Source organism: Thalia democratica, chromosome 3, assembly GCF_965202585.1.
Source record: "Thalia democratica chromosome 3, ktThaDemo2.hap1.1, whole genome shotgun sequence".
NCBI lineage: Eukaryota > Metazoa > Chordata > Thaliacea > Salpida > Salpidae > Thalia > Thalia democratica.
This window is the reverse complement of record NC_139167.1, coordinates 71,439,804-71,463,395: the sequence shown is the minus strand read 5'-3', so window position 1 is coordinate 71,463,395 and position 23,592 is coordinate 71,439,804. Positions and strand designations below refer to the sequence as shown.

Here is a 23,592-nt window from a genome sequence, read left to right as displayed (position 1 = left end):
TGTCTGAAAGTTATAGTTAATAACTAAAATGTTATGTAACAAATTTAACCAAGTTTTTAAATGCTTACATCCTACCGAATAAGTTTGCAATTTGTTTTGCATATGACGTCAATTTTGTTAACTCAAAGTTCATGTAAGTTCATTTATTGACTAAAGAATGTCGCTTATTTTTAATTTCTAAACTAGTGTTTAAGTCATTAAAAGCTAAAACAGTAAGAAATTAATAAGTTTATAACTTTTAATATGCTGACGTATGCAGTATTGTTAAATTATATCTTTAAGATAAACACTAATGAACCTTACCTGTAAAAAATATATATACAAGCTATTTATTTATTAAATTAGAAAAATGTTTATATTAAAGATATCAAAAAATAACACTTTGCAACAAATTAGTGTTTCAGAAAAAAAAAATTCAAAAAATTATGTGTATTCAGATATCAAAAAAAAGTGTCTATTAAATATCGAAATATACAACATTTTTTTTTAGATATGAAAATAACCGATAGTTTATTTATTATTTCGGATATAAAAATATCTTTTTTTACCTTTTTTTTTCGTCCATCGAAAAAAAATAGTTTTTTTAAATTTTATAAATATATCAAAATAACAATCTATTTTTTCATTTATCAAAATGAACAATTTATCTAGCAGTTTTTCTTTCTGATACCAAAACAGTTTCTACATAAATTTATTTTTTTAGATATAAAAATAAACGACATTGAGCCACATGAGGGAGGTAACGGTGGTGGCGTGAAAATTAAAGCTTTCGGAAGAAGTTTGTTTTTTATACTGTTTTATTAATATTGTAATTTGTTTTAAGTCAAGCAGTTTAAACTTCTCGACTTAAAAAGCTTTAAGGAGCTTTTATTAACTATTTCTTTTATAGTTTATTATCAACAAAAAATGTTTCATTCCCATATTGGCATGTAGGAGATCATCAGTTGTTGTAAACAAATCTAACTTAAATGTTTGATTAATGTTAAAACTGTATGATTATTTATTATTACTAAAGGATGCAGATAAACTTTTTGCTACTTTTGCTTTGTAATGTCTGCTCATAAATATAAAATGTTGAGCTAAAGCTTTTGTTAAAACAGAAAATTTATCATGTTAAATTCAACAAGGACTAATAACACTTTAAAATCAAACAATAAAACAAATAACTCGTACTAAATAAAAACATTTGCCTTCAACATCCAAGAATTTAAAACACACTGCGCGTTATTACATAGAGTTTTTACAATTTAAGAGTCTTGATCAAAATATAAATAAAATACAAGTATTGAAAACTTTCTCGTGGAAGTTCAAAAAAGATACTTTCAACATCTAAGAGTTAAAAATACCTAGCACTAGTACATAAGATTTTTATGATTTATAAACCTTTATTAACAATCTAGTAAAAACATATTGTCGAAAAACGCTTTATTTATTATAGTTTTTTAATTAAAAACATTAGATATATTACCTAAACGTCTAAACTTTCGATGTCCCAGATTTCGATGCGGAGCTGGATTGGGGATCGAAGTCTCCCCGCACGAAGATGTTCCTCGTTTCAGCCGTGCGAGAGTACCCGTGCGAGTTCCACCAAGCGGAAAGCGACGAGCAGCAAGCAGTCTGCTACACCGTGTTGGTTCACGATTAACTATACAAAATAAATATGCTCTACACTGTGGTGGTTTTGGTTAACTTAAAAAACTTAATGAACATTTTTATGATTTTAAATTGACTTTTTAAACTACTATTTTTTTTTACATTTTTTAACTTCATCTACTTAAATTATTTTAAGTACAGCTTACGTTACTTAGATTTTCGCTTCTTAGACCAAAAAAGAAAAAAAAACACATTAAAATAAATACGTAAAGTGTGTTTATTGAAATTATGTTTGTGATATTTTTTGTATAGTCATTAACCACGGTTTTAGCTTTAATTAATGTAGGTTGTTTGCCGCACTGTATTCATTTTAGCTACTTACAACATACTTGCACTTAGTTTAATGATCAAACATATACACTTCATCAATGATCATCTTTTAAAAATATTTCACTAAGTTGACTGTTCTATTATTAGATAGCTATTAGGGTTTTCCTTCAAAACCTTGTAATGAAGTTTCTTCAGAGAGCATAGTGTTGTTTGTTTAAAATTGTTAAAAAAAAAATTATTTGCAAAACACATTTATGGTTTTATAACTGAAAAACAAAGGCTTTCATTTTATTTTCATCATGTACTTTGTATGTCGCGCCCTCACGTATCACAGACGAATGATTAAGATAAATGCGAATTTCTCATTATTATTACTTCCTCTCCCATTGTATTAACTGCATGATTGGTTTATGCTGTTTCCTTAGAAATGTACTTGTGACATTTTTTAAGCAAAAGTTCAGTTGCCAACTTGTACTAATGTTTTACAAGCGTTGAAAATTTCTACTGTAAAAACGTAAGTGTGGCTTATTATTTATCTTATGAATTAAAAAAAAAATTAAACACGCGTTTTCAATTTTTGCAATAAAATTAATTTTTCTAGACTTGTTAAAAAATACTTCTGTAAAGAATTTAATAAATTGCAACTTGTTACAATATAGCTAGTTAAGTTTTTATGTTTAACTATTCCCATTAAAAAGGGGAGCAAACCAAATCAACCCTAAACTCAGTCAACATTCAAAACACATGAAAATTTAATACCCTAACATATAACAAAGCCAAAGTATACGTCATAATACAAATGAAAAAACAGGCCTAACATGAGGCAGGACGATTACTACATACAGATGGAAGTCAACGGGTACAGGCTGGAGAACAGGCAGTTGTGCAGGAGTAGGTGGAACCACCACACTTGCAGATTTAGAGTGGGTGTTTGCGTGTCAAATATTTGACAACAATAAACTAGTATAAAGAGCTTTCGTAAAAAAAGTTACATTTCGATTAATGCGCTATGAACAAAAATGAATTAAGTTTTGTATATGCTCTACTTAAATAGCTTTAAGGAGCTTTTATCTAATATTTACATTTACAGTTTGTTATCAACAAAAAAAGGTTTCATTTCCATATTTGCATATATGAGATCATCAGTTATTGTAAACAAATTTTATTCAAGTATTTGATTAATGTTAAAACTGTATAATTATTTATTATTACTATTATTAATAGTATTGTGTATAAAAATCTTTCATTAAGTAAAATTACAGACATTATTTTGTTTTTACTAAAAAATTTCAATTTTATAATGAACCCATAAAATATAATAAAAAAGTTCAACTGTTTACATTACAAACCAACAGGTGAAAGACGACAAGTCCCCGTACATAACGTCCCTCTCGTCCCACTCCACGCTCCCCCGCTCCCTGCTGCAGATCAACGGGAGGATCTTCACCGACATCATAGCTTCAAGCAACGCCACCGCCACCAACGGCAACGAGCAGACGCTGAACAGAGTTTACCTCACCTCGGGCGACTGCAACCTGTACAAGGGGGTGGACGAGTTGTTAGTTGCTTTATTTGAAGATTGTTGAAAAGACATTTACGCTTCGGAAACTCACATTTAGATTTTTGCAAATATGTTTTGCTGTTTGTAATTTGTACAGGAAAGGAATGTTTTTTTTTTTATTTAGCTAATTGTAATTTTTTGTTTTTGTTTGTTTAGAATTACTTGAAAATAATTGTGTCTGTTTTAAAAGTATACATATAATTGCAGTAGAAAAACTTAATATAATTTTTTCAACTTTGATAAAATATGTAAAAGTTCCTTATTTAATTGTTACGAGTTGTCGGTTGCTTCTGTTTTGTTTGAATATTGTTGAAAAGTTGGAGAAACTCACGTTTAGATTCTAGCTATAATTTTTTTGCTATTTGTAGAAGACAATACTATTTTTTTTAATGAACTTCTCGAAATTTTGTTTTTAAGTTTTTTAATTTTCTCAAAAATGTGTATGTAAGTGTTTGAAAAACAAAAATGTTACTGGAGCATTAAGAGTTACCGGCTTTTAAAAGATTATTTTAACATTTTTCTCAAAAAAAACTGTATGCAAAAGTTCGATTAAGAGTTTTCAAATATTTTTTTAAGTTGGAAATTATTATATGTCCTATTTACAACCATCAGTTTTGAAATTTTATGTTGTAAACCGATAATCTTTCCAGCTACGGGTTACAACTGAGCGGTGAGAAATCGAACGACGGCTTCATCAAGTGCAAGATTGAATCGTCATTTGTCGGTAACCAGAACGCCTCGTTCATAGTTGGGGGGTACGGAAGATCGAGGATTGACAAGAAGGTTACGAGAGTCAGCGCAGACAACAAGATTTACATGTTTCAGACACATGCCGGTTAATTGAATGTGTTTTAACAGTACGTACATGTTTCAAACGGACACCGGTTATTTGAATTTGTTTTGACAAATTTATACATGTTTCAGACACATACCGGTTAATTGATATAGAAGCTTAATGTAACTACACAAGTTAAAAACAGTTTGGTTTATTAATATCGTTAGTATTTATCGCGAACAAAAAAAATGAAACATGATAAAAAAATAAGTAGACGATAACAAGACATACATGTTACAGATATTGAACATGTTTCAACATAATAAACATTTTCTAAACAAAGTATGCCAACAGTTGAAACTTCAACCTAAATACCATTACAGACAAGATAAAATACTATCTAAATATGAATTTATTTTTAGTCGTGGAAAGTGTTGAACCGAACGTGGGTAGTACAGCGGGAGGCACAGAAATAACAATAAAGGGAAAATATTTCGACGACAAGTCTGGCATAAAAGCAAAAGTTAGTTTTTGAAAAGATAAACAATAATAGTTTGATTGATAAAGTCAAAAGATAGTTGATGAACTATACTCGAATAATTAATCTAACAAAGTAAAACAAGTTCGATAACAAAGTATACTGCCAGCTCTGTGAAACTCAAACACAGAAAGCTAAAAAAAGTAAACTCTTTTATTTGCGTGAGAACCTTATATCTACTTATTTTTAATAAATCTTTTCATTTATACTTCCAACAACAAACTGCAGGTTGTAGTTGGGAGCGATAATTGTGACGTGACAGAGGTGAAGGACGAGCAAATTAAATGCGTTTCTCCCACGAAACCCCAAACGGCCAATCAGACGCTTCACATGGGCGGACGGGGAGTTTTGGTTGAAATTTTGACCAATGAGAGTGCGTTGTGGAACGAAACCGACTCCGAATGTTTGTCATGTATATATAATAACTATACTGTATCATAATTACTTAAAGCTCATTCGTTTTTGTATTTAAAAACAAGCTCTGGTTCACCATTTGATTAGCATTCCTTGTAGACGAAGCACGCTTTAAATTTAGCTTATTTTTCAAAATGAAATTACTATAAATTCTTACCGTAGCTGCTATGGTGTTAATATAAACTTGTATATTTCCGATTGAAAACAACTTAAACGTTGTTGTGCACGATAATAAAAATCCGAAAATAAAAATTTGCACAAACACAATAAAAACACGACATTTCAATCTTCAGACTACCATTCGTACCGTTCTGACGAGGTGAAGTTGTGTCACCATGACAACGTGACTGGGGTTGTTAAGGTAAGAGCTTCCGGGTTCTTCAGACCCACTACCACTTCAAAGTACAGGTTCTACTTCCACTCAAGTGGCAAATGCCAAACGTGCAGGCTGCGCATGGATCTCGGATCCGGTCTTGTAAGTTTGTTGGCTTATTTTATATTAGTTCATGGTCAAAATAAACTTTTAAACAGTTTGATTTTAAGACTTTTAGTTTGTGACAAAAAATATTTGATCATGTTTCTTTGCTTTAGATTGATGCTTTCAATTAAAATTCACCGTTAAATTATATAGATGTTTCATTTACCAAAATAGACTCTATTAACTTTTTTTATTTTATATTATTTATACAATTATGTTTTCTTTGAAAATTGCGTTATTGTAAATTTAAACTTTCCAACTTTTTAAGACTGAGGTAACGAAGGAAGAGAAGATGTCGGACTTCATCGACTTGACAGCAAACATTGGGTATTATTTCGTGGCAAGCGCGACACCCAGTGGCGATTGTGGTGAGAAAATACACCTGAGCGTCAGGATCGACGACACCGTGTTCACCGAAGACCAATTAGGTTGTTTGATTCAATTAATTTCAGTCTTCACCCGGAGCCTTAACTTTTTATAATCATATTTATAGTACAAAAGATAATTAATCAGAAGTTTGAAAAACGTATGATACCAAAATATCTAGTTACATCGCATACTTTTATTGGAACAAATGATAAAATATTAAAAATGGTTTTAGCTTTTTATTAGCTTTAGTTTGACGTGTTGTGTATAACAATTAAAAAGCTTTTTAAAATTTTAAAAGAAGAAAAATAAGTACGTCTTATGTAAACTTTCAAATCTTTTTTACCAAACACGTTATGCAAAAATCACCGACCAGACGCCTCGCAAAAGGACAAGATGGCGGTCTACCTGTCCTCGACGGTGGTGGACGAGGTGCAGGAGGTGCGGCTGGAGGAGTGGGAGAAAGGGTCGCCAGTGGAAGATCAGGCGGAGGTCACGCTGAAGTGCGGTGGAGATTGCCGGAACGAGCTGTTCAGGGTGAAGCTGGGCGGCAAGGAGACCGGTTTGTTGTTGTTTTTTTTCAGTTTGTTTTGGATTTTGTCGTGCTTGCTTGTTCAAGTACAAAATCCACTGGCTTGCTGGTTACCAGTATGAGTTTTTACCACTAAAAACCAGTTTGAGTGTCGTGGCGGTTCAAATGCTTGTGTTGCGAGATCAAAAAGTTTTTTAAGCTTTTATTTATGCTAAAAACTAATTTCAAAGTTATTTTTTTAAGTTTTTTTTTTATCAAAACAAAATCGATCATACATTGTTCTTCTTTTATTTACTTCTAAAGATTGTTGATATGTCTACTCAATCTTAACTTTCTCCTTTCTAAGATTGAAAAGCTTAGTGCTCACTGAAAAACTTTGTTGTAGCTATGCATCTATATATATATTAAACATTGTAAAACTAAACTTTAAGTTAAAAAAAACTAAAACTTTTTGTTTTCAAAGCTTGGATGAAAGTCGGTCTGGCCCAGGCATCTGTTAAAGACAGCATCGAAGGTTTGGAAGTTCTGGACGCGAAAAGCAACGAAAGGGTGCAAGTCGCAATGAGCAAGGTGAACGAAACACAAGTCGAGTACACAATCACGTTCAAGTCTAAAAGAGGTTTGTTTGATATTAGGAAACTTTTTTTTTCTAAATTGCACGTGTTTAAGACTTTATTTTTTTCCATAATCAAGATGCGCCTGAACATTAAAAAAAGCAGCGAAAACTTATGACCCTTTTCGTAAAAATAAAATAAGCTACAGTGAACTTACCTACTAGTGTTCACTGAAAAACTGGTAGAACTGCCAATGTTTAAAAAATATATAATTTTTTCGTTTTTAATAACCGATATTTTATAACAGAAATGCATTTGCTTCAAGTGCTAATACTTTATTTTACTTACATCTTTAACACTTTGTTATCAAGGCAATTGGTTCAATTACCTGAGCGTGGAGCCTTCAGTGGGAGTTACCAGTGTCGAGCTCAAAAACACAGTTGTGGGAATCCCCGATTTCAAAACTCTCACATTAGAGCACCAGGGCGTGCTTTCGAAACCGGTACCGGTGGGTGGCGCGAGTGAGGAGGAAATAGTTGACGCGATCAGCTACCTTTACGAGCCACACTGCCCACTAGAGTTCACGCTGGAGGGAGTGAAGAAAGACAAGTTTTTGTTCTAGTGAGTTTGTTAAGTATGTTAGGTTTACTAAAAAATTTATTGAGTTAACTTTCAATTTCAAAAAAATATCGGTTATATCAAAAATTATATACTTTAAACATTGTTATTTACTTAGAGTAATTTTGATTGTAATTTAAAATTTGTTTATTTCTTACGTGTTGTTCAACTCTTTTAACTTTTACCGTATTATTCGACTTATGAAAATTTATTATGACGTAACAGTGATCAGGAAACAGAGGAAACAAGGAAGGGAAGCACTCGTGTTGATAACTCATTCTGCGGAACTTACTCAGCCATAAACCTGGAAGATGCTTTCCACGTTGACAAGGGACCCATCATTACTAATATTTACAAAGATGTTTGTCTAACTTTGCTTTTAAAAAGTTTCAAATCTTAACCACTAAAAATAAAAATAAAAACTACATAAAAAAATGTCAACTAGTTATTAACAATAAATATTTGAAAACAAGTTTTAACAAATAAACTTTTTGAAATACAGTTTTAGAAGTGTTAGGTGGCAAACATTTTATTAACATTTTGTAACCAAAACAAAATAAATTGAAATAGTACTGTGAATTCACAGTTTTGCATCGCGTACAGCGGGACATAAATAAAGACAATAAAAAAAGGACTTTAGTATATTATTAACAGTTTCTGTTTTGTTTGGTACTTTATTTTGCAACCATAAAACGAACAAACAATAATTTAGTATATTTTGTATACAGTTTTGCATGGCGTACAGAGGGGATATAAGGCCTTACGTCAGAATGGAGTTCACCATGAAGGTGGAAAAAGAAACTTTGGACAAAAACGAGCACATTTGGCTGCCTGGACTGCATAAGCCGAAGGACATAAGAGACAACTGGACGTACGCTTGCTGGGACATTAAGGATTTTTTGGGAAAAAGTTTGTAAATGTTTATCTCTAACTTTCATTGTATGCCTAACAAAAATAATTTTCATGGGTCTGTGACTTTTTAGAACTTATCTGGTTTTATATTTTTTTAACATTTTGCCTTGCTGTATTTAACGTGCATTGCCTAATGTTGTGTTTGTATTTTTGTGATATAATGAACAATGTGATTACATCAATTTTTTTTTTAGTCTGTGATACTAAAAGTAGTAACTTATATACTGTTCTTTTAAAAAAATATATGTGTTACTTTATCTCTATTTAATACTCTAAGTAGTGGTTTACTTTTGATCTAAAGTAAACGGTAGTCATTTAAAGCTGTTTAATTTTCAGAATTTACCAACGCCAGAGATTTTAGAATCAAGAGGCTTATTCTGATGAGATGGGGAACCATATACGTGGATAACGTTTTCTTTGGGAGAAACGCCCCTGATAACGCGACTATTCAAGGTTTTTCACTAAAATCTGTTTTATAAAACTTTTTATTTCTAGTATAACAACGTATGTAGAAGAAGAATAAATAACTTTTCAAAATAAAAAAGTATGTAATTAAAAAAAAATGAGTGGTGAAAATAAACATCAGGATTATAACCTCTTTACAATTATTTTTTAACCTAATAAACAGCTTATATACTAGAAAAAAAAATTAATCATTAAATGAGTTTAATATTAAGGGCTTTTGAAAGAAAGAGCGCCCCCGGCGGTGCCCCACATAAAATTGAAGGAAGTTGTGGTGAACAGCACGGTGGAAAACTTCTTCGGAATCACGATGAAAAGTCACGACTGCGGTCACGACTACCCGTTGCTTGGTGAGCTTCAAACGCGATCATACTTTCATAAACAAACGAAACTTTTTTAACTGAAAACGCATTGGATTTAGTTTTGCAAAAGTTTGAAACAACTGCTTGATATTTGTACGCAGATTGCAAGTTACACGCTTTAATTGTTTCTATAGAGTTTCGCGCCTATGAAATCAAATGATTTAAGGAAAAGTAAAAGTTCGTACATACAAAGCTAAAAGTAAGCAATATTTTGTTTAGAACTGGCTTTCCTCGGAAATAAAAACGAAACAGGATCAAAACTGCAGTATGGAGACACGAGGAGTAAAAACAAAGTAATATAAAATCTAATGCTACACTTATTTAAACTGCATATTTTTTTATAAAGGATTTGTTTGCTGTAAAAAAAATGTTCCAGTAGTTTTGCTCAAAGTTTATACAGCTTTCAAAGTTTTATGAGCAGTTTACTTGCAGTTTTTAAAAAACATCCAAGGTAGCTTTTATAAAGTTTTTAGAAGTATAATACTTAAACTTAAGAATAAGTAAGTTGATTTTAGTGAAATACTAAATACAAGATTTTCTAGTGTTTAACAGCAGTATAATTTACAAATAAGCTGAGTGAAAAGCTAAAAGTTAGCTATAATGTATTTAAAACATTAACACAAATAATTTCTTTAAAAGACACAATTACGTGCTTGTATTTAAACTAAAGTGCTTGAAAAAAGACTAACCGACTTTATTTTATACTAAGAGATCTTTAACCAAAAATATAATATTTTAATATTAATTTAAATAAACAAACCCAGGTCACCGTGACCCGCACATCGACTGCCAGCCCTCCGGTCGGCGGCACGTTCGATCTCAGTTTCGAAAACGACCAGTTTGGGCCCATCCTCGACATTCCCGCCAACATAAGTGGCGGGGATTTTCAAACGCTGTTTTACGACGTGGACGGAATAAACAAGGTTGAAGCTTGGAGGTGGGGTACATGTACCGGGTTGGTTGAGAAACTTGATAAAACAGTTTTATTTACACAAAGCTCTTCACTTTGTTAAAAAATTGTGCTTGACCTAAAAATTGTTTTGTTAACCGTTTTGTTAAGATTTTTGAAATTCTATTCGTAACTTGATTGTTAAGAAAAAATAAATGTAGTAAACGGACTATCAAGTAAAATTCATTTTAAATAAGAAGACGAGAGTAATTAAAGTTTATTATATTTGTAACTGTAAGTAAATTTTTTATGTTTTATATTAAGTTTTTTTTTGTTGTTTTTTTGGTTTAGTAATATAAGATGAGCTGAGGTATATAGGCTAACGTACCTAAAAAAGAAACAATGGTTTAATTAATTTGATGGTGTTTAAAAAACAAGTAGTAGTGTAAAAGAAATAATACGCTACCTTATTTAAATAAAACTCATTCTTAAAATCAAAGTCTCAAACAAACTGCGCAGGTACAACTACATGATGCAGATAGTCAGTCCGGGAGGGTGGAAGGAAAACTTGAAGATCAACGGGAGCAAGTTGACGGGGGTGGACGTGGGATACTCGACTTACAAGCATCAGAGGGGATACCTGAGGCTCGCCCCCATCGGCGGGGACTTCCTCAGGACCGCGCACGACAAACCGCAGGTTCGAAAGATTTTGAAAATTTTCGAGAAATTTTTTTGTAAGGTCTTTGCAGCTTAAACAGTTTTGTTTTTTTTTAGCATATGTGTAATTTTTTATTTTGAATAATGTCTACCGTTAAGTGCTTCAACTAAACATTGCTTTGAAAATTTGAATTTTTGTAAAATAATTTTTTAAAGTGTTTGCAGTTTATTTCAATCAAATTGTTTTTTTTTAATTTAAGTCGTAAAAAGTCAGTTCATGTGTCAAAAACAAAACAAATAAACAACAAGAGTATCCGGTCCACAGGTGCAAGTCTACATAAACAACGTACCGTCCACGTGTTCGGCCGACCATGACGAAAACGACGCTACCTCCTGCGATTTCGATTGGCTGGCTGCGGAAACCCCCCACGTTGAAAGTGTTCAAGTTTCAGGCGGCACACCAGGGGAGGTTAGGATGGGCGACGAAGTTGAATTGACAGGTAGTTTGAAGACGGAGCGGTTGAAAATACTTTTAAATCTCGTTTTGTAGTTTGTAAAGCTTGATCCTTTTGGGAGGAGCAGAAATAGAAAAAATTATAATTTGTTAAAAAAGCAAACACAAAAAAATTTAATTTCATATCATTAAAACTATAAGTTTAACTGCAAAGTGTTGAGTGAATGTAAAAATATCATCAACTGCTTGAACTAATTTTACTTTACTCCATTCATAGCCTTAAAGTCAAAATTATTGTTACATATTCATCAATAAACTAACAAGAAATAAAAAGTTTACCTATAAAAGCTTTTTTTCCTCAAAATTATATACAATTAAATAAGTATATAATATTTTATGTTATATTATAATTATATAATTATATATACCATAATTAAATTAAAAAACAAAAAAAAAAAAAATCTAGGCACTGGGATTGGTCAGAGTAACGAAGAGGTTGCCACGATCGGCGGAGTGGAGCTGCAGTTTAAATCGATTAGCAACAGTGGAAACAAAACTTCTATTTCTTTCTACGTGAAAGAATGTCCGCTAGGTGATGATCAGCAAATCGTTCTTCTCGTTCCAGGAAAAGGTAATTTAACTAATAAAAAATTTACAGCTACATAAAAACTTCTGGTGCGTGTCATCAAAAGTTAAAATCGAAGAAAAACTGTTTAAAAAAACTTTAGTTTTTGATTTGCTTTTTGCATATGTTTGATAAACGAAATAATTGAAAAAGTTTTGTAAATAGTATTGTTTAACAGCTTGAACTTTTTTTCTACTTTTTCATGTTAAAATCATATACTTATAAGATTTAAAAACTTTTTTATGTAAACACGTTTCTGAAACAGCTGATTTTAAGAAAATACAGGAATAATAAAAACATTCAATTTGTTTGACCTAAAACTAAGAATAAATTGTTGTAAAAAAAATTACTTCAAAACTTAGGAAAAGCAGCTTTTGCAAACGACACCGACAAAATAAAAGTGGTTGGAGGAATAGACACTGTTGAGTCGATAGATACCGGCGATGGTTGTAAAACTTCTCTTAAAATCACCGGCACAGGTTTGCTTACAATATTTATTTGTTTGAAAATATTTTTGAACAATATAACAAAAATATAATTGCTTCAACTTTGGCATAACTTTATGTAAATATTTTTGTCGCATAAATAAAACGCATCAACTAAATTATTAATGAAGTTGATGGTTGTACTCAGATACGTATCAATACTTTTGCAGTAGCAATAGTTTTGTCATAACTTTTCTTATTACGTCACAAACGTTTGTTTTAGGTCTTGTTCCGCCCGAAGGCGATCTAACGGTGCAAGTGGGCGACTCATCAGCGTGTGACGTCACAACGAAAAGCTACACGGAAGTATTGTGCGTCATAATCGGTGACGTCAGCAGCTTGTTGAACGGAACGGATGTGAAAATAATGTCGGGCGGCGAAACTTACTTGCAGAAGTCATCGGTGGATGTTAACAAGTTCAGCAGTTCTCAAGCGGTAGTTACCGCCGTGGCGCCTCTCAAGTCCGACAGAATCGGAGGTTTGCGTTTCGATTTGAAATTATTTGTTTAAAACGTACAACCACTATCACTATGTAGAAAACACTGTGTATACATAAATATAGTTTGTGATGGCTAAGTTACAATATAAAAAAAGTATTAAAAAATGATCAACTATGTTGTTATTATTGACTCATACTTAAAATAAAATTTTTGATGGCACAGAAGTGTGTTTTAACCTCATATTCAAGTTAACAACAACTTGTAATTAAACTCTAGCTGCTTAAAGAATTAATACTACACTAGGGTCAACAAAGTTTAGGTTTATTTTAATAACTTTTGTTCAGGTACCACGATAACAATATCCGGTAAAAACCTGGGTGCGAACGGGACGGTCACTGTAGGTGGCGCCATGGCAACCATCACCAGCTGGAATGATAGTGAAATCGTTTTGATTACTCCGAAGCTGTTGCCTGGCAACCACCGGCTCGTCGTCAACGTAGACGGCGACAGTTGCCCCTTGGTTGCTACGTGAGTAATGTGAAACAAATGTTTTATTTTTAGAAATCCGTTACAAAACAGGGCTTCAATTTATTATATACCTTCAGTTATAATAGTATTTCTTATTGAAATAGAATACTAACAAAATAAACTTATTTTCTTTAAAAATTGTAAAAAGTTATTAAGAAATAAAAACAAAAACTTTTTTTTTTCAGGGACCTCATCGAGTACCCGTTCAATATAAATTTGGTGGGGCCGCGGAAGGAGTCGATCATGGGAGGAGTGAACCTGAAGATCAATGGGGAGGGTCTCTATGACGACATAAAGGTGACAGTTGGGGAATCACCCTGTGAAGTTTACATTGCCAATGGAACCGAAGCGAAATGCCGTACCACCCCGGCCACCATGACCCACAGGGTTGATAACCAGGGATCCCACAAAAGTTGGTTGTTACGTCATAATAAGATCTTAGTAGAATGTAATACGCTTTGTATATTTGTGTTGTTTAAAAGCTGTGAAGAGAGTAGTAAAGCTTGAAGCAAGAGTTTGTTTGTATTAAAAACTATTTTTTCAAAAAATATTCTTCCATTAATCAAGTAATATACCTAGTATATTTCTGCCAACTTAATTTACATTTTGTTTAATCAAACCTACTTGTGGTTACAACAAGTAAAATTAAACTCAAATCAAAAACTAGTACTTTATTCAAATCAAAATTTTGTTTTTTCCAGTTTAAGAAATTAGCAGTAGGTTTTTGCAACAAGCTTCAAACAACTGCCCATTTCTCATTTAAAAGTCATACTTTCAACCTGATTTCATCAAAACTTTTTTATTTCCGCAGGTTACGGCACCGGGTTCGCGTGGAACCCGCGGGTGACCCACGCCCAGGTGGGCGACGAGATCGAGTTTTTTTGGGAGCTGCCCGAAGGCATCCAGTACGTCGTAATCGGCCCCTTCACCACCTCCGACCCCGTTTCCCAGGAGTACGACGGGGACGGGTTCAACGTGGAACCCACCAAGAAAGGTTTTTAGAGTGCATAAATTTTTTGGAGTTTCTAAAATAAATTTGTTCAGTTGTGTTAAGTGTTTAGACGATACCTAATAAATGAATTCTTAAAAACACTTAAACTTTTATTTGTTGGATTTTCTTTGAATTGGTTTTAAAGCTAATTTGCTTTCAAAAAAAAATATTATGTGTGTACACATTGCTGTATCTATAAAAACTGTAGGCAACGTTTGAGAAATTATTCTAAAGTTCAACTTAAAAAGAGTCAATTTTTATTTTTTTGTGAAACATGCAATGAAAACTTCAAAAAGCATTTATCAGAGTGATAAACTCGCACGCGTAAGCAATATGACGTCATAAGTACTCACCCACCAGGTTCGTTCAAGTACAGAGTGACTGAGGTTGGCACCATCCACTTCAAGTCCCTCATATGGAACTGGAGCGAAATGGCGGGAAGGATCGTCGTCACCGAGCGCGAACCAATCACCCATGACGTCACAGTGAGGGTAAACCCCGAAGCTGAGAAATTGGGAAACTTGGTAATTTGTCTTATTGTTATTTTAGACGAGAGTAATTGTCAAAAACAACTTAAACTTAATTTACATTTATTGTTTAATTTATCATATAGATTTTTTTCTTAAAGAGTATTTGTCGAAAGTAATTCAGAAACATTTTTATCGTTACAAGTGAATATTATTAATATTAATTTTAATATGTCTACAATTTTTTGATTTTTAATTGTTTGTAACTTAACTTTGAAACGGACACGAAAAATACAAAGACTCGGTTTTATGATAAAAATATGTTAAAGTTTTTCTTTTTTGAGGACATTAAATTGATAAAACTAAACATTTGAAGCTATAAAAATTGAGGCTTCTGATGTGTGCAGTAAAACATTTTTGATGGAGCTAAAATTACTAGTAGATAAGCAATTTCAGAAGTGAAAAACAGGAAGTTAGAGATTTAAACAAAAATTTAACTCAAATGTTATTGTTTTTTTATAAAACAAATAATAAAACCTAGTTAAAAAATTAAGCTGTTTCGATACCAAACACCCTAAAACACTGTACGTTAAACATGTTATTCATAATCTTATTAATAATTATTTAGTTTTTAATTTATTGGCACAAATATTTCTTTTTTAAATACAGACTAGTCTTCAAGTGGTGTCTAGCATGAAAAAAACTGGAATTATAACTTCAATATCTCCATTAGTTGCAGATATTGGCACTGTATTCACATTAAAAGGTGGAAAACATTTTATATCATAGTCATAATAACGAATTTTTATTAATAATTTTGTGCTATGCTCTAAAACTGTAGTCATTTATGTATACAGTGTAAATTTAAATACAACGATTTTGTATAAAAACTTATACTCAAAGTAAAATTAATGTAAAAGTTTTTAAATTGACGAACAAAAGAAAAAAATAGCAATTATTTTTCGTAGTTACCTAAAATCTTAACAGTTGATGACTAAAATTTATAGTTACAGTCTTTCGTTTTGTTTACTTCAAAGAGTATTAAGTTTTTAGAAAAAATTTAAAAAACTATGAAAATATCCTTTACTAAAACATCTTATCAATATGGTAACTTCAATAGGCATTTGAAACTTTTTTTAAACTGTTAATAGGTTTCGAAAAAAGAAAGATTTAGTGTTTTCAAAGCACAAGTTTTAATTTTATAGCAAATTTTATGGATAACTATATCAAAAAAACATTTTTAAAGTTTAAATCATCTAATAAGACTGAACAAAAAATCTAGATATCATTACTATTCTTTAGTTTGAACCGTATGTTTTACATTTAAGTTAGCTCTGAATACAACTCATAAAACAACACAAACTTATTATTTTAAGGTGAAAACCTGGACCCAAACGGAAAAGTGAAGATTGGAGATGTTGAATGTCACGTCCAATCAGGAAGCGCCAACAATTTGACTTGCAAAGTTAATTCTACTAGTGAACTGGCTGTTGGTTGGTTAAAATTAAATAACTTATGCTTGCTGAATAATTTTGATTAAGAATTTTTTTTTATTTCAATGAATTTTTATTGTCTATAGAACTACAGGCTAACACTTAATTCAGGATTTTTTTGAAAGTTAATGCAATACTGCTGTTCTATAATTTTTTTCTTAAGCTGTAAGCATTGTTTAAAACAACTATAAGTTTAAATTTTAAAATAGCGATCATTTAAAGACATATTTTATAGTCACAACTTTAATTGTTATGAAAAGTTAACTTTTTCTAGCAATAAATTTACCTAATTTTTTCAAGCTGCAATAAAAAGCTTGGAGGAAAGGGTGTTAATTTAACTTAAAAAACAGATAAATGAAATAAGCTTGTTTTTTTAATTGTTATAAATTAAAAGTTTAGGAAAGTCTATAACAAGGACTAATAAGGCACCAACAATAATTAAATAAACTATTTTTTGTAAGTTCTTTGAAAATTAATCAAAAACTAAACACTGCTCTATTATGACGTCGACTAACTCAACGGATAGGTTTTTTGCTTGAACGATAAACAATCCTTATTTTTAGAAACACTTTAACAACAAACAAACACTAATATAAAATGCAAGCTCATTTACTTGACTGATGGAAATCTCTTTATTACGTCACAATATTACTTTATTCGTGTTATGACTTCCCACAGGCCGTCACGGGGTGGCAGTGGAATCACATCAGGGGAATGCCCTAATAAAAGTTCGGTCACTGGAGGGCAGGAGCGTCGTCATTCACCCGACAGTTGATACAGTTTCTCCCCAGCAGGGGTCGCAGCTGGGTGGCGCCATTTTGACGATACAGGTTTGTGAAGTCACAATATTTTTTTGAAACAACTTTAATAATACAAACTTGTGGCTTTTTGTTTCTGCAGAAAACATTTAAAGTATAGTGGTCTTAAAACTAACAACAAGCATTTCTAGATATAGTTGTGAATTATTTGTTCAATTATCTATCAAGTCAAAGTTCGCATAAAAAAACTGAAACTTTATTGCAAAGTTTTTCTTTTTTGTTGTGATGTCAAGTAAAAAATTACAACAGTTATAATGTGTGCCATGTTTCTCATTTTACAGTGAGCACACTTACTTTTAAATGTCAAAACAACAAACATTAGGGTTCAGGATTCAGTAGAAGAAGTCAGGTGTTGATCGGATCCTTGTTGGAATGTGAAGTGAAAGAAGTTTCGTACAAAACAATTAAGTGCGAGGCACCAGAGTTCAAAGGAGATAAAACTTTCGATGTGTTTGTGGTTGAGAGGTGAGAAAAACTAGCAATAAAAATATCAACTACCCTAGTTGTTTTCAATAATTATCTAACTCATTTATCAACTTTAGCATTACACCTTTAAAAAAACTTAAAATAAGTATTTTTTAAGTTGATGTCTGAATTTTTTTAACTAATTAATTTATCCTTATGCCATGTTTGGTAATGTTTTGCTTAAATTTGTTAATTTTTTTGAAAAAATTTATACAACGTTAAAGCTTAACTATAAATAGTTGGTCTATGTTTTGTATGATTTATTTGTATTTAAAGCAACATACTTTTTTGGACTAAATACTTCTAATCTAAAAAAAAAAATTTAATGTTATTAACTTAAAAAGGTCATTAACAAAAAATTTTCCAACAAGTCAACTGTTCTTCTAATTTACTTTCATCATACAGGGGAGTTCAAGTAAACCTATCTAACGCATTCGAATATTCAGATGCACACACGCCAAAAGTTACAAACGTAACTGTCACAGATGATTTCGTCTCATACACCATAAACATCACTGGTCAAGGTATGAAACAAAATTAAGTTCTTCAGTGTTTTTTTAATATTTTCTCCTAGTGTATAAAACTAATCCCTAGCAGTTCCGTAGGTTTTTATTTTGTACAAATTCTGTGAGTTGGTTTTCAAACGTAAATATAGATTTGTACTTAAAACATAGTGTTGTGATTTTATTTACGGCCACCTGATAACTAAATAGGAAAAATTGCACAATATATACATTTATAACTTTTTACAATTTTTTAATTAGTCTAAATGACAGCTTTGTGGTAGGTAGTATAAGAAAACGTTTAAAAATAATGAATATTTTAATACAAGATATTTGAAATTTCTATAGTAAGGGTCCTTAACACTCCTTTTTATTTTATTATCTACACCTAAAAATATTAAAAAGCCATAAAAATAAAATAGTTAATTTTTTTTTTCGACAGGTTTCGGCAACAATTCTGCAAGTATAAAGCTGCACATTGGTGAAAGTCACGAATGCATACCTGCTTCAATGGAAAAAAATGATGAACAGTTTACTTGTGTTTTGAACTCATTATTGCCGGTGGGATCACATGACTTGAAAGTTCACATCATAGGAAAAGGTAACTTGTGGTAAAAAAATATCCTTAATTTTAATTAATTAAATATATATATATATAGTGTTGGGGTGTTTTAAAGTGAAATTAAAATTTATTCTGAATTAAAAATATTTAATGCATCAAGTGTTTTTTTATAACATATGCTGTTGGTTGTACAAAAGTTTGTTTAAAGAATTTTTTTAAAATTCAGTGATTTTCAGGTCTAGCGAAGTTTGACGACGGATTGAGTCAGAAAGTCGTGAGCAGGAGTGAAATATTTTCGGTAACACCGGACACAGGAAGCGTAGAAGGTGGTACTGAAATTACAATAAAAGGTTGGTTGAACAACTAAATATAGTTACCACATAAGATTTCAAACTAACAAACACTTAATAAATATTGTCGTAGTACAGTTGATTTTTAAACACCGACTTAAAAGTATTTTTTAAACGTTTAAATTATTTTTATTTTTATGGTATTTTTAAAAAAGAATTTTCGTTTTTACACGCTATACAATTATTAATACAGTACGTATAACTAACAAGCTCACGTAATGTTGTTCAAAAACACTTGCTTAATCCAAAAAATGAGCGACAACTAGTTTAAAACTAATACTGAAAGTTTTATATCAACGAACGAGTCGCAAAGTCCTTTTATCTTAGTCAATCGACATACCAATATTAACACATTTCAATACAAAAAAATGATATTGTATCAACAAATAAGTGTTAAAATCATTCAATTCTACGCAGATATATTCAATTTTTGTAAAAATGTAAAGTTCATATTATTTCAACACAGGAAACGGGTTCGTTTGGGACGATAGGATGTGGGTGAAGATCACGTGGATCGACTGCCTGGTAAAATCAGTCGACCTTGACACCATCGTTTGCACGACGGGGAAGTCCCCCAAACAGGTGGGCGGCAACGTGCAGATTTTCTCGAACAGGATCAGGTACAACGAGAACCCGAGGTTCACTTACTCCGATGACGTCACTCCGACCATAACCAGCATACAACCGTCGTCAGGTACGATGAAACTTAATAAATAAATTTTAATAAACTATTTTAAAGCCATTTCAATTTGTAATAGTAGTTTTGTAAGAATTGGTGTATGTATGTTACTTTTTAAAATACTTTTGTTGTAGTGGTGCATTTGTAAAATTTAATGTATTTGATAAACTACTTGAAACATCACTATAAGTAAAAACCATTTACAAGTATTTTTTTTTATAATTTTATTTAACAACTTAAATTTAATATACATATCAATCTTTATTAATTTAAGTTAAAAATTTTAGGTTAAAAGTACTGTTTTTGTTTTCAATTAAATAATTACTACTTTCAAAATTCTATAACTTTTAATTAGTTTTACACGAAAGCCCAAGTAAAACACTGCATCTATAAAAACTTATTACAATCTAGTGACAATACAAACACGCAGGTAGCGAGGGAGACACGATAACAATCAACGGTACGAACTTCGGCAACACGACAGCAGGCATAATTCTGTCGTCCATGAACAAGGAGGCAATTCCCTTCGCCGAAATAAAAACTGTCGCCGACACGCAGATCACCGCCGTTTTGAAGGAATACGAGGGCGGGAAACTTGATGTGAAGGTAAAGAACAAAAGTATTAATAAAATTAAAATAAAAATAATAACATAAACAAGCTACAAAACGTGATTAAAACTGGACTGAAAAGTTGTTTTTAAACTTTATTGGTTAAAATATAAGATTATGAATGATATTAATAGACCTGCGTTTTAACTTTAGCACATTACGTTTAATGATAAATTTGTACTGTTTTTATATTTCATACAAGTGATTAGTTTTCATTTGAATTATTTTTCTTAGATGTACATACCGTCAAAAGGAAATACAAAAGTTGACGCAGCTTTCAACTACACATTGAAAGTAAAATCAATCACGCCTAACACTGGTTAAAGTTGTTTAAATTATTCTAAACCAATGTTTTTTTTAAGTTTAAACTTCAAAACTTTGTTTTAATTGTTTTTTTATATCTAAAAAGTTACAATCAGAAGTTTACGAAAACCATCGAGTTTTGGAAAATAATTATATGTAAAAGTTTCGATAAAAAATTAATTTTTTAGGAGCTAAAATGCACATTAATTGTTATAAGCGTTTTCATAACTCTGCTTAGATTTCTTTACTATGATTTTAGACAAAATTGTTTGTGTTGACAATAATATTGCTCAACTTGCTGAGTAATAAGCTTATCTATTTAATATATGTGCTAATTTACTATTTTATTTGTGACCGGTGTCGGTGAGAAAAAATCTGACCTTGGCAAGCAATAAGAAAAACAGTTTTGCTAAAGTACGTATTATTTTGTTAATTATTTGACAAAGTTAGAACTTTTCACACCAAACCGGTCAAAGATAACATAGTAAATTGGAACATTTATCATTTATAACTTTGAACATTAACATTTGGTTATAATAAGTCAACTTCCTTTTTTAATTGAAGAGCGTTAATGGCAAAGCTACCCAGGCTTGTTAAAAAAAAACATTAGTATGTTAAAAAATGATTGTTTAAGTTTTTCAAGTGGAAATGTTTTCACAGGAAGTTTTGGAGGCAAGCAACTTGTTTTAGTTGACGGTGACGGGTTTTCCAACAACAGTTTAGTTACAATTGGCGGACTGACATGCGAAATTACTGAAGTAACAAACAGCGCCATCAAGTGTTTGACCCCGGCAATGAGCGGTAACGATTCTACTGGTGAGCCGCCGATAGAAGATTTGTTTTGTGCTCTTTTAATTTCAGAAATTAGTTATGTTTTTTATTTTAATTTTTGCGGTAAGGCTTGTTTTCGGCACCTCAGCTAGCTTACTTTGGTATTAATAACACTGGTAAAAGTTTTATAGTAAAACTTTAGTAAACAAAAAGTTAATTTTACGTAAAAACTGTTACTAAACTTTACTTGATTATCAAAATAAATACTTTGTTTTTAACAAAGCTTAAAATAGAGGAAAATGCTAAAGTTTTACTTAGATTAGTTTTAAAAAGTTTTTTTTTTCCTTCATAAAAACATGTTACAGCTTCAGTCGTTGCTGACGTCATAGTGACGAACCCGGATTCCTCGTCAAACGATGACGTCACTTACGAGTATTCATTGGCGGAAACGGCGGTAATATCGGGGGTTTCCCCTCGAAGGGGAGGCACCGGAGGTGGAACCAAAATTACAATAACAGGGACGAAATTCCTAAGGTTATATTTTAGATTGGTTCTTTATTGAAAAAAAAGTTATTATTGTTTTAAGAACGCTAATAAAACTTTTAACATATAATATCTACATTTAGATTTTTTTAACGGTATAAAAACAAATAACATTTTATTAAATTAATTTATTGCTTTTAATACACTTTTATATTTCATAAACTACGAGCAAAAACCGCATCAGAAACTTTTAGTATACACACTTCCTCTTGTTTTACAAAACAACTTAATCTGCAACTGTTCTAGTTTAAATGTTCAATTAAATTTAGTCTTGGTGGGAATGAAATCGTGGTAACCATCGGAGGAATCGGGTGCCCACTGAACAAGTCACCCACAGAAACTGAAATCGAGTGCACAACCGATGCTAGACCGGAGGGTAGCATTGAAACTCAAGTAAGTAGCGAACAAGTTGAATTTATCGATTTTGTAAAAACAATATGCAAAAGACGGATTATTCAAATAAACATAGTATTAATTAAAACTCAAGTAAGTAGTAAACAATTTAGTCTTAACGATATATAACGAACAAGTTTAGAATATTTATTTTTAATCAAATTTACTTACAAAATTTACAGCTTTAAGAAAAAGAGTTTTCTAAACAATTTTTCAAGAACAGTGATTATTGAAGTCAAAAATTTTCATGCATATACATATTATATTGAATAGTATTTCTTCTCTACTATGGCTTTTAAGAATTAAATAGAAGTACACTTACAATCAAGTTCAAACTTTCATACAAAGGTTGAAGTGAAGTTAGGAGACAAGGGAAATGCGAGACAGGATTCAGCCTACTTCTACTACATTGACAGGTGGTCATCAACGTTCACGTGGGGAGGAAAGCCCATTCCAACAACTAAAGACTTTGTTGTCATCCCTAAAGTTGGTTATTATTTTTACATATTTTTACATACAAGTTACCCGTGCCCACCACAAAAGACGTTTTTGTTATTTCCTAAAGTTTGTTTCAGTTGTATATGAGCATCCACCAGACAAACTTATTTTTATAAAACAATTTTGTCACTTTAAATGCACAAAGACGTTAGAAAAGCTGTCTTAAATTTTCAACTTTACTTAAAGTATATTTTGTAAAAATATATCAAATTTTTCAATAGAAAACCGAATCTGATTTGCTATACGATCTCAAAATTTACAAACATAAACATAATTTATCAATATTAAGTTTCAAGCCGTATGGCAATTATGACGTCTTTTAAATGTTAAAAAGCTTTTTTTTTAATTACAAATAATTTGAGAGCTCTTTAAGTATAAAAACAAAAACATTAGTACAGTGCATCCTCTTTTATCCGGCCATGTTTGGCAAGATTTTTTGTAATTATGACCGGATTAGCTTTTAGCCGGCAGAAACAAAACATCGTTTTTTCTTTAAAGACTAAACCTCTTTCTTGTAATGCAATGCAATTAAAAACGAAGACTAATTTTTTGGTTTATGTTATTTTTCTTAGAA

General features: G+C 31.3%; 1 protein-coding gene across 1 annotated transcript in view; it reads left to right on the top strand.

The window, feature by feature from the left end:
* The window catches only part of LOC145832509 (fibrocystin-L-like), a 48,675-nt gene that overhangs the window by 2,579 nt on the left and 22,504 nt on the right, over nt 1-23,592 (top strand). The window contains exons 2-41 of the mRNA XM_082939826.1: nt 704-778; nt 1,497-1,629; nt 2,735-2,846; nt 3,279-3,481; nt 4,135-4,319; nt 4,682-4,782; nt 5,026-5,200; nt 5,505-5,686; nt 5,958-6,117; nt 6,432-6,617; nt 7,051-7,206; nt 7,513-7,762; nt 7,985-8,120; nt 8,488-8,668; nt 9,008-9,124; nt 9,349-9,483; nt 9,715-9,788; nt 10,260-10,450; nt 10,904-11,081; nt 11,367-11,541; nt 11,962-12,126; nt 12,483-12,599; nt 12,829-13,083; nt 13,390-13,573; nt 13,759-13,985; nt 14,385-14,567; nt 14,925-15,119; nt 16,408-16,524; nt 17,203-17,354; nt 17,665-17,807; nt 18,213-18,331; nt 18,753-18,911; nt 19,109-19,222; nt 19,689-19,916; nt 20,332-20,507; nt 20,745-20,829; nt 21,474-21,629; nt 21,956-22,118; nt 22,397-22,520; nt 22,869-23,006. Of these exons, the coding sequence (XP_082795952.1) occupies nt 704-778; nt 1,497-1,629; nt 2,735-2,846; nt 3,279-3,481; nt 4,135-4,319; nt 4,682-4,782; nt 5,026-5,200; nt 5,505-5,686; nt 5,958-6,117; nt 6,432-6,617; nt 7,051-7,206; nt 7,513-7,762; nt 7,985-8,120; nt 8,488-8,668; nt 9,008-9,124; nt 9,349-9,483; nt 9,715-9,788; nt 10,260-10,450; nt 10,904-11,081; nt 11,367-11,541; nt 11,962-12,126; nt 12,483-12,599; nt 12,829-13,083; nt 13,390-13,573; nt 13,759-13,985; nt 14,385-14,567; nt 14,925-15,119; nt 16,408-16,524; nt 17,203-17,354; nt 17,665-17,807; nt 18,213-18,331; nt 18,753-18,911; nt 19,109-19,222; nt 19,689-19,916; nt 20,332-20,507; nt 20,745-20,829; nt 21,474-21,629; nt 21,956-22,118; nt 22,397-22,520; nt 22,869-23,006 (6,305 nt within the window). The remainder of the gene's footprint in view (nt 1-703; nt 779-1,496; nt 1,630-2,734; nt 2,847-3,278; nt 3,482-4,134; nt 4,320-4,681; nt 4,783-5,025; nt 5,201-5,504; nt 5,687-5,957; nt 6,118-6,431; nt 6,618-7,050; nt 7,207-7,512; nt 7,763-7,984; nt 8,121-8,487; nt 8,669-9,007; nt 9,125-9,348; nt 9,484-9,714; nt 9,789-10,259; nt 10,451-10,903; nt 11,082-11,366; nt 11,542-11,961; nt 12,127-12,482; nt 12,600-12,828; nt 13,084-13,389; nt 13,574-13,758; nt 13,986-14,384; nt 14,568-14,924; nt 15,120-16,407; nt 16,525-17,202; nt 17,355-17,664; nt 17,808-18,212; nt 18,332-18,752; nt 18,912-19,108; nt 19,223-19,688; nt 19,917-20,331; nt 20,508-20,744; nt 20,830-21,473; nt 21,630-21,955; nt 22,119-22,396; nt 22,521-22,868; nt 23,007-23,592) is intronic.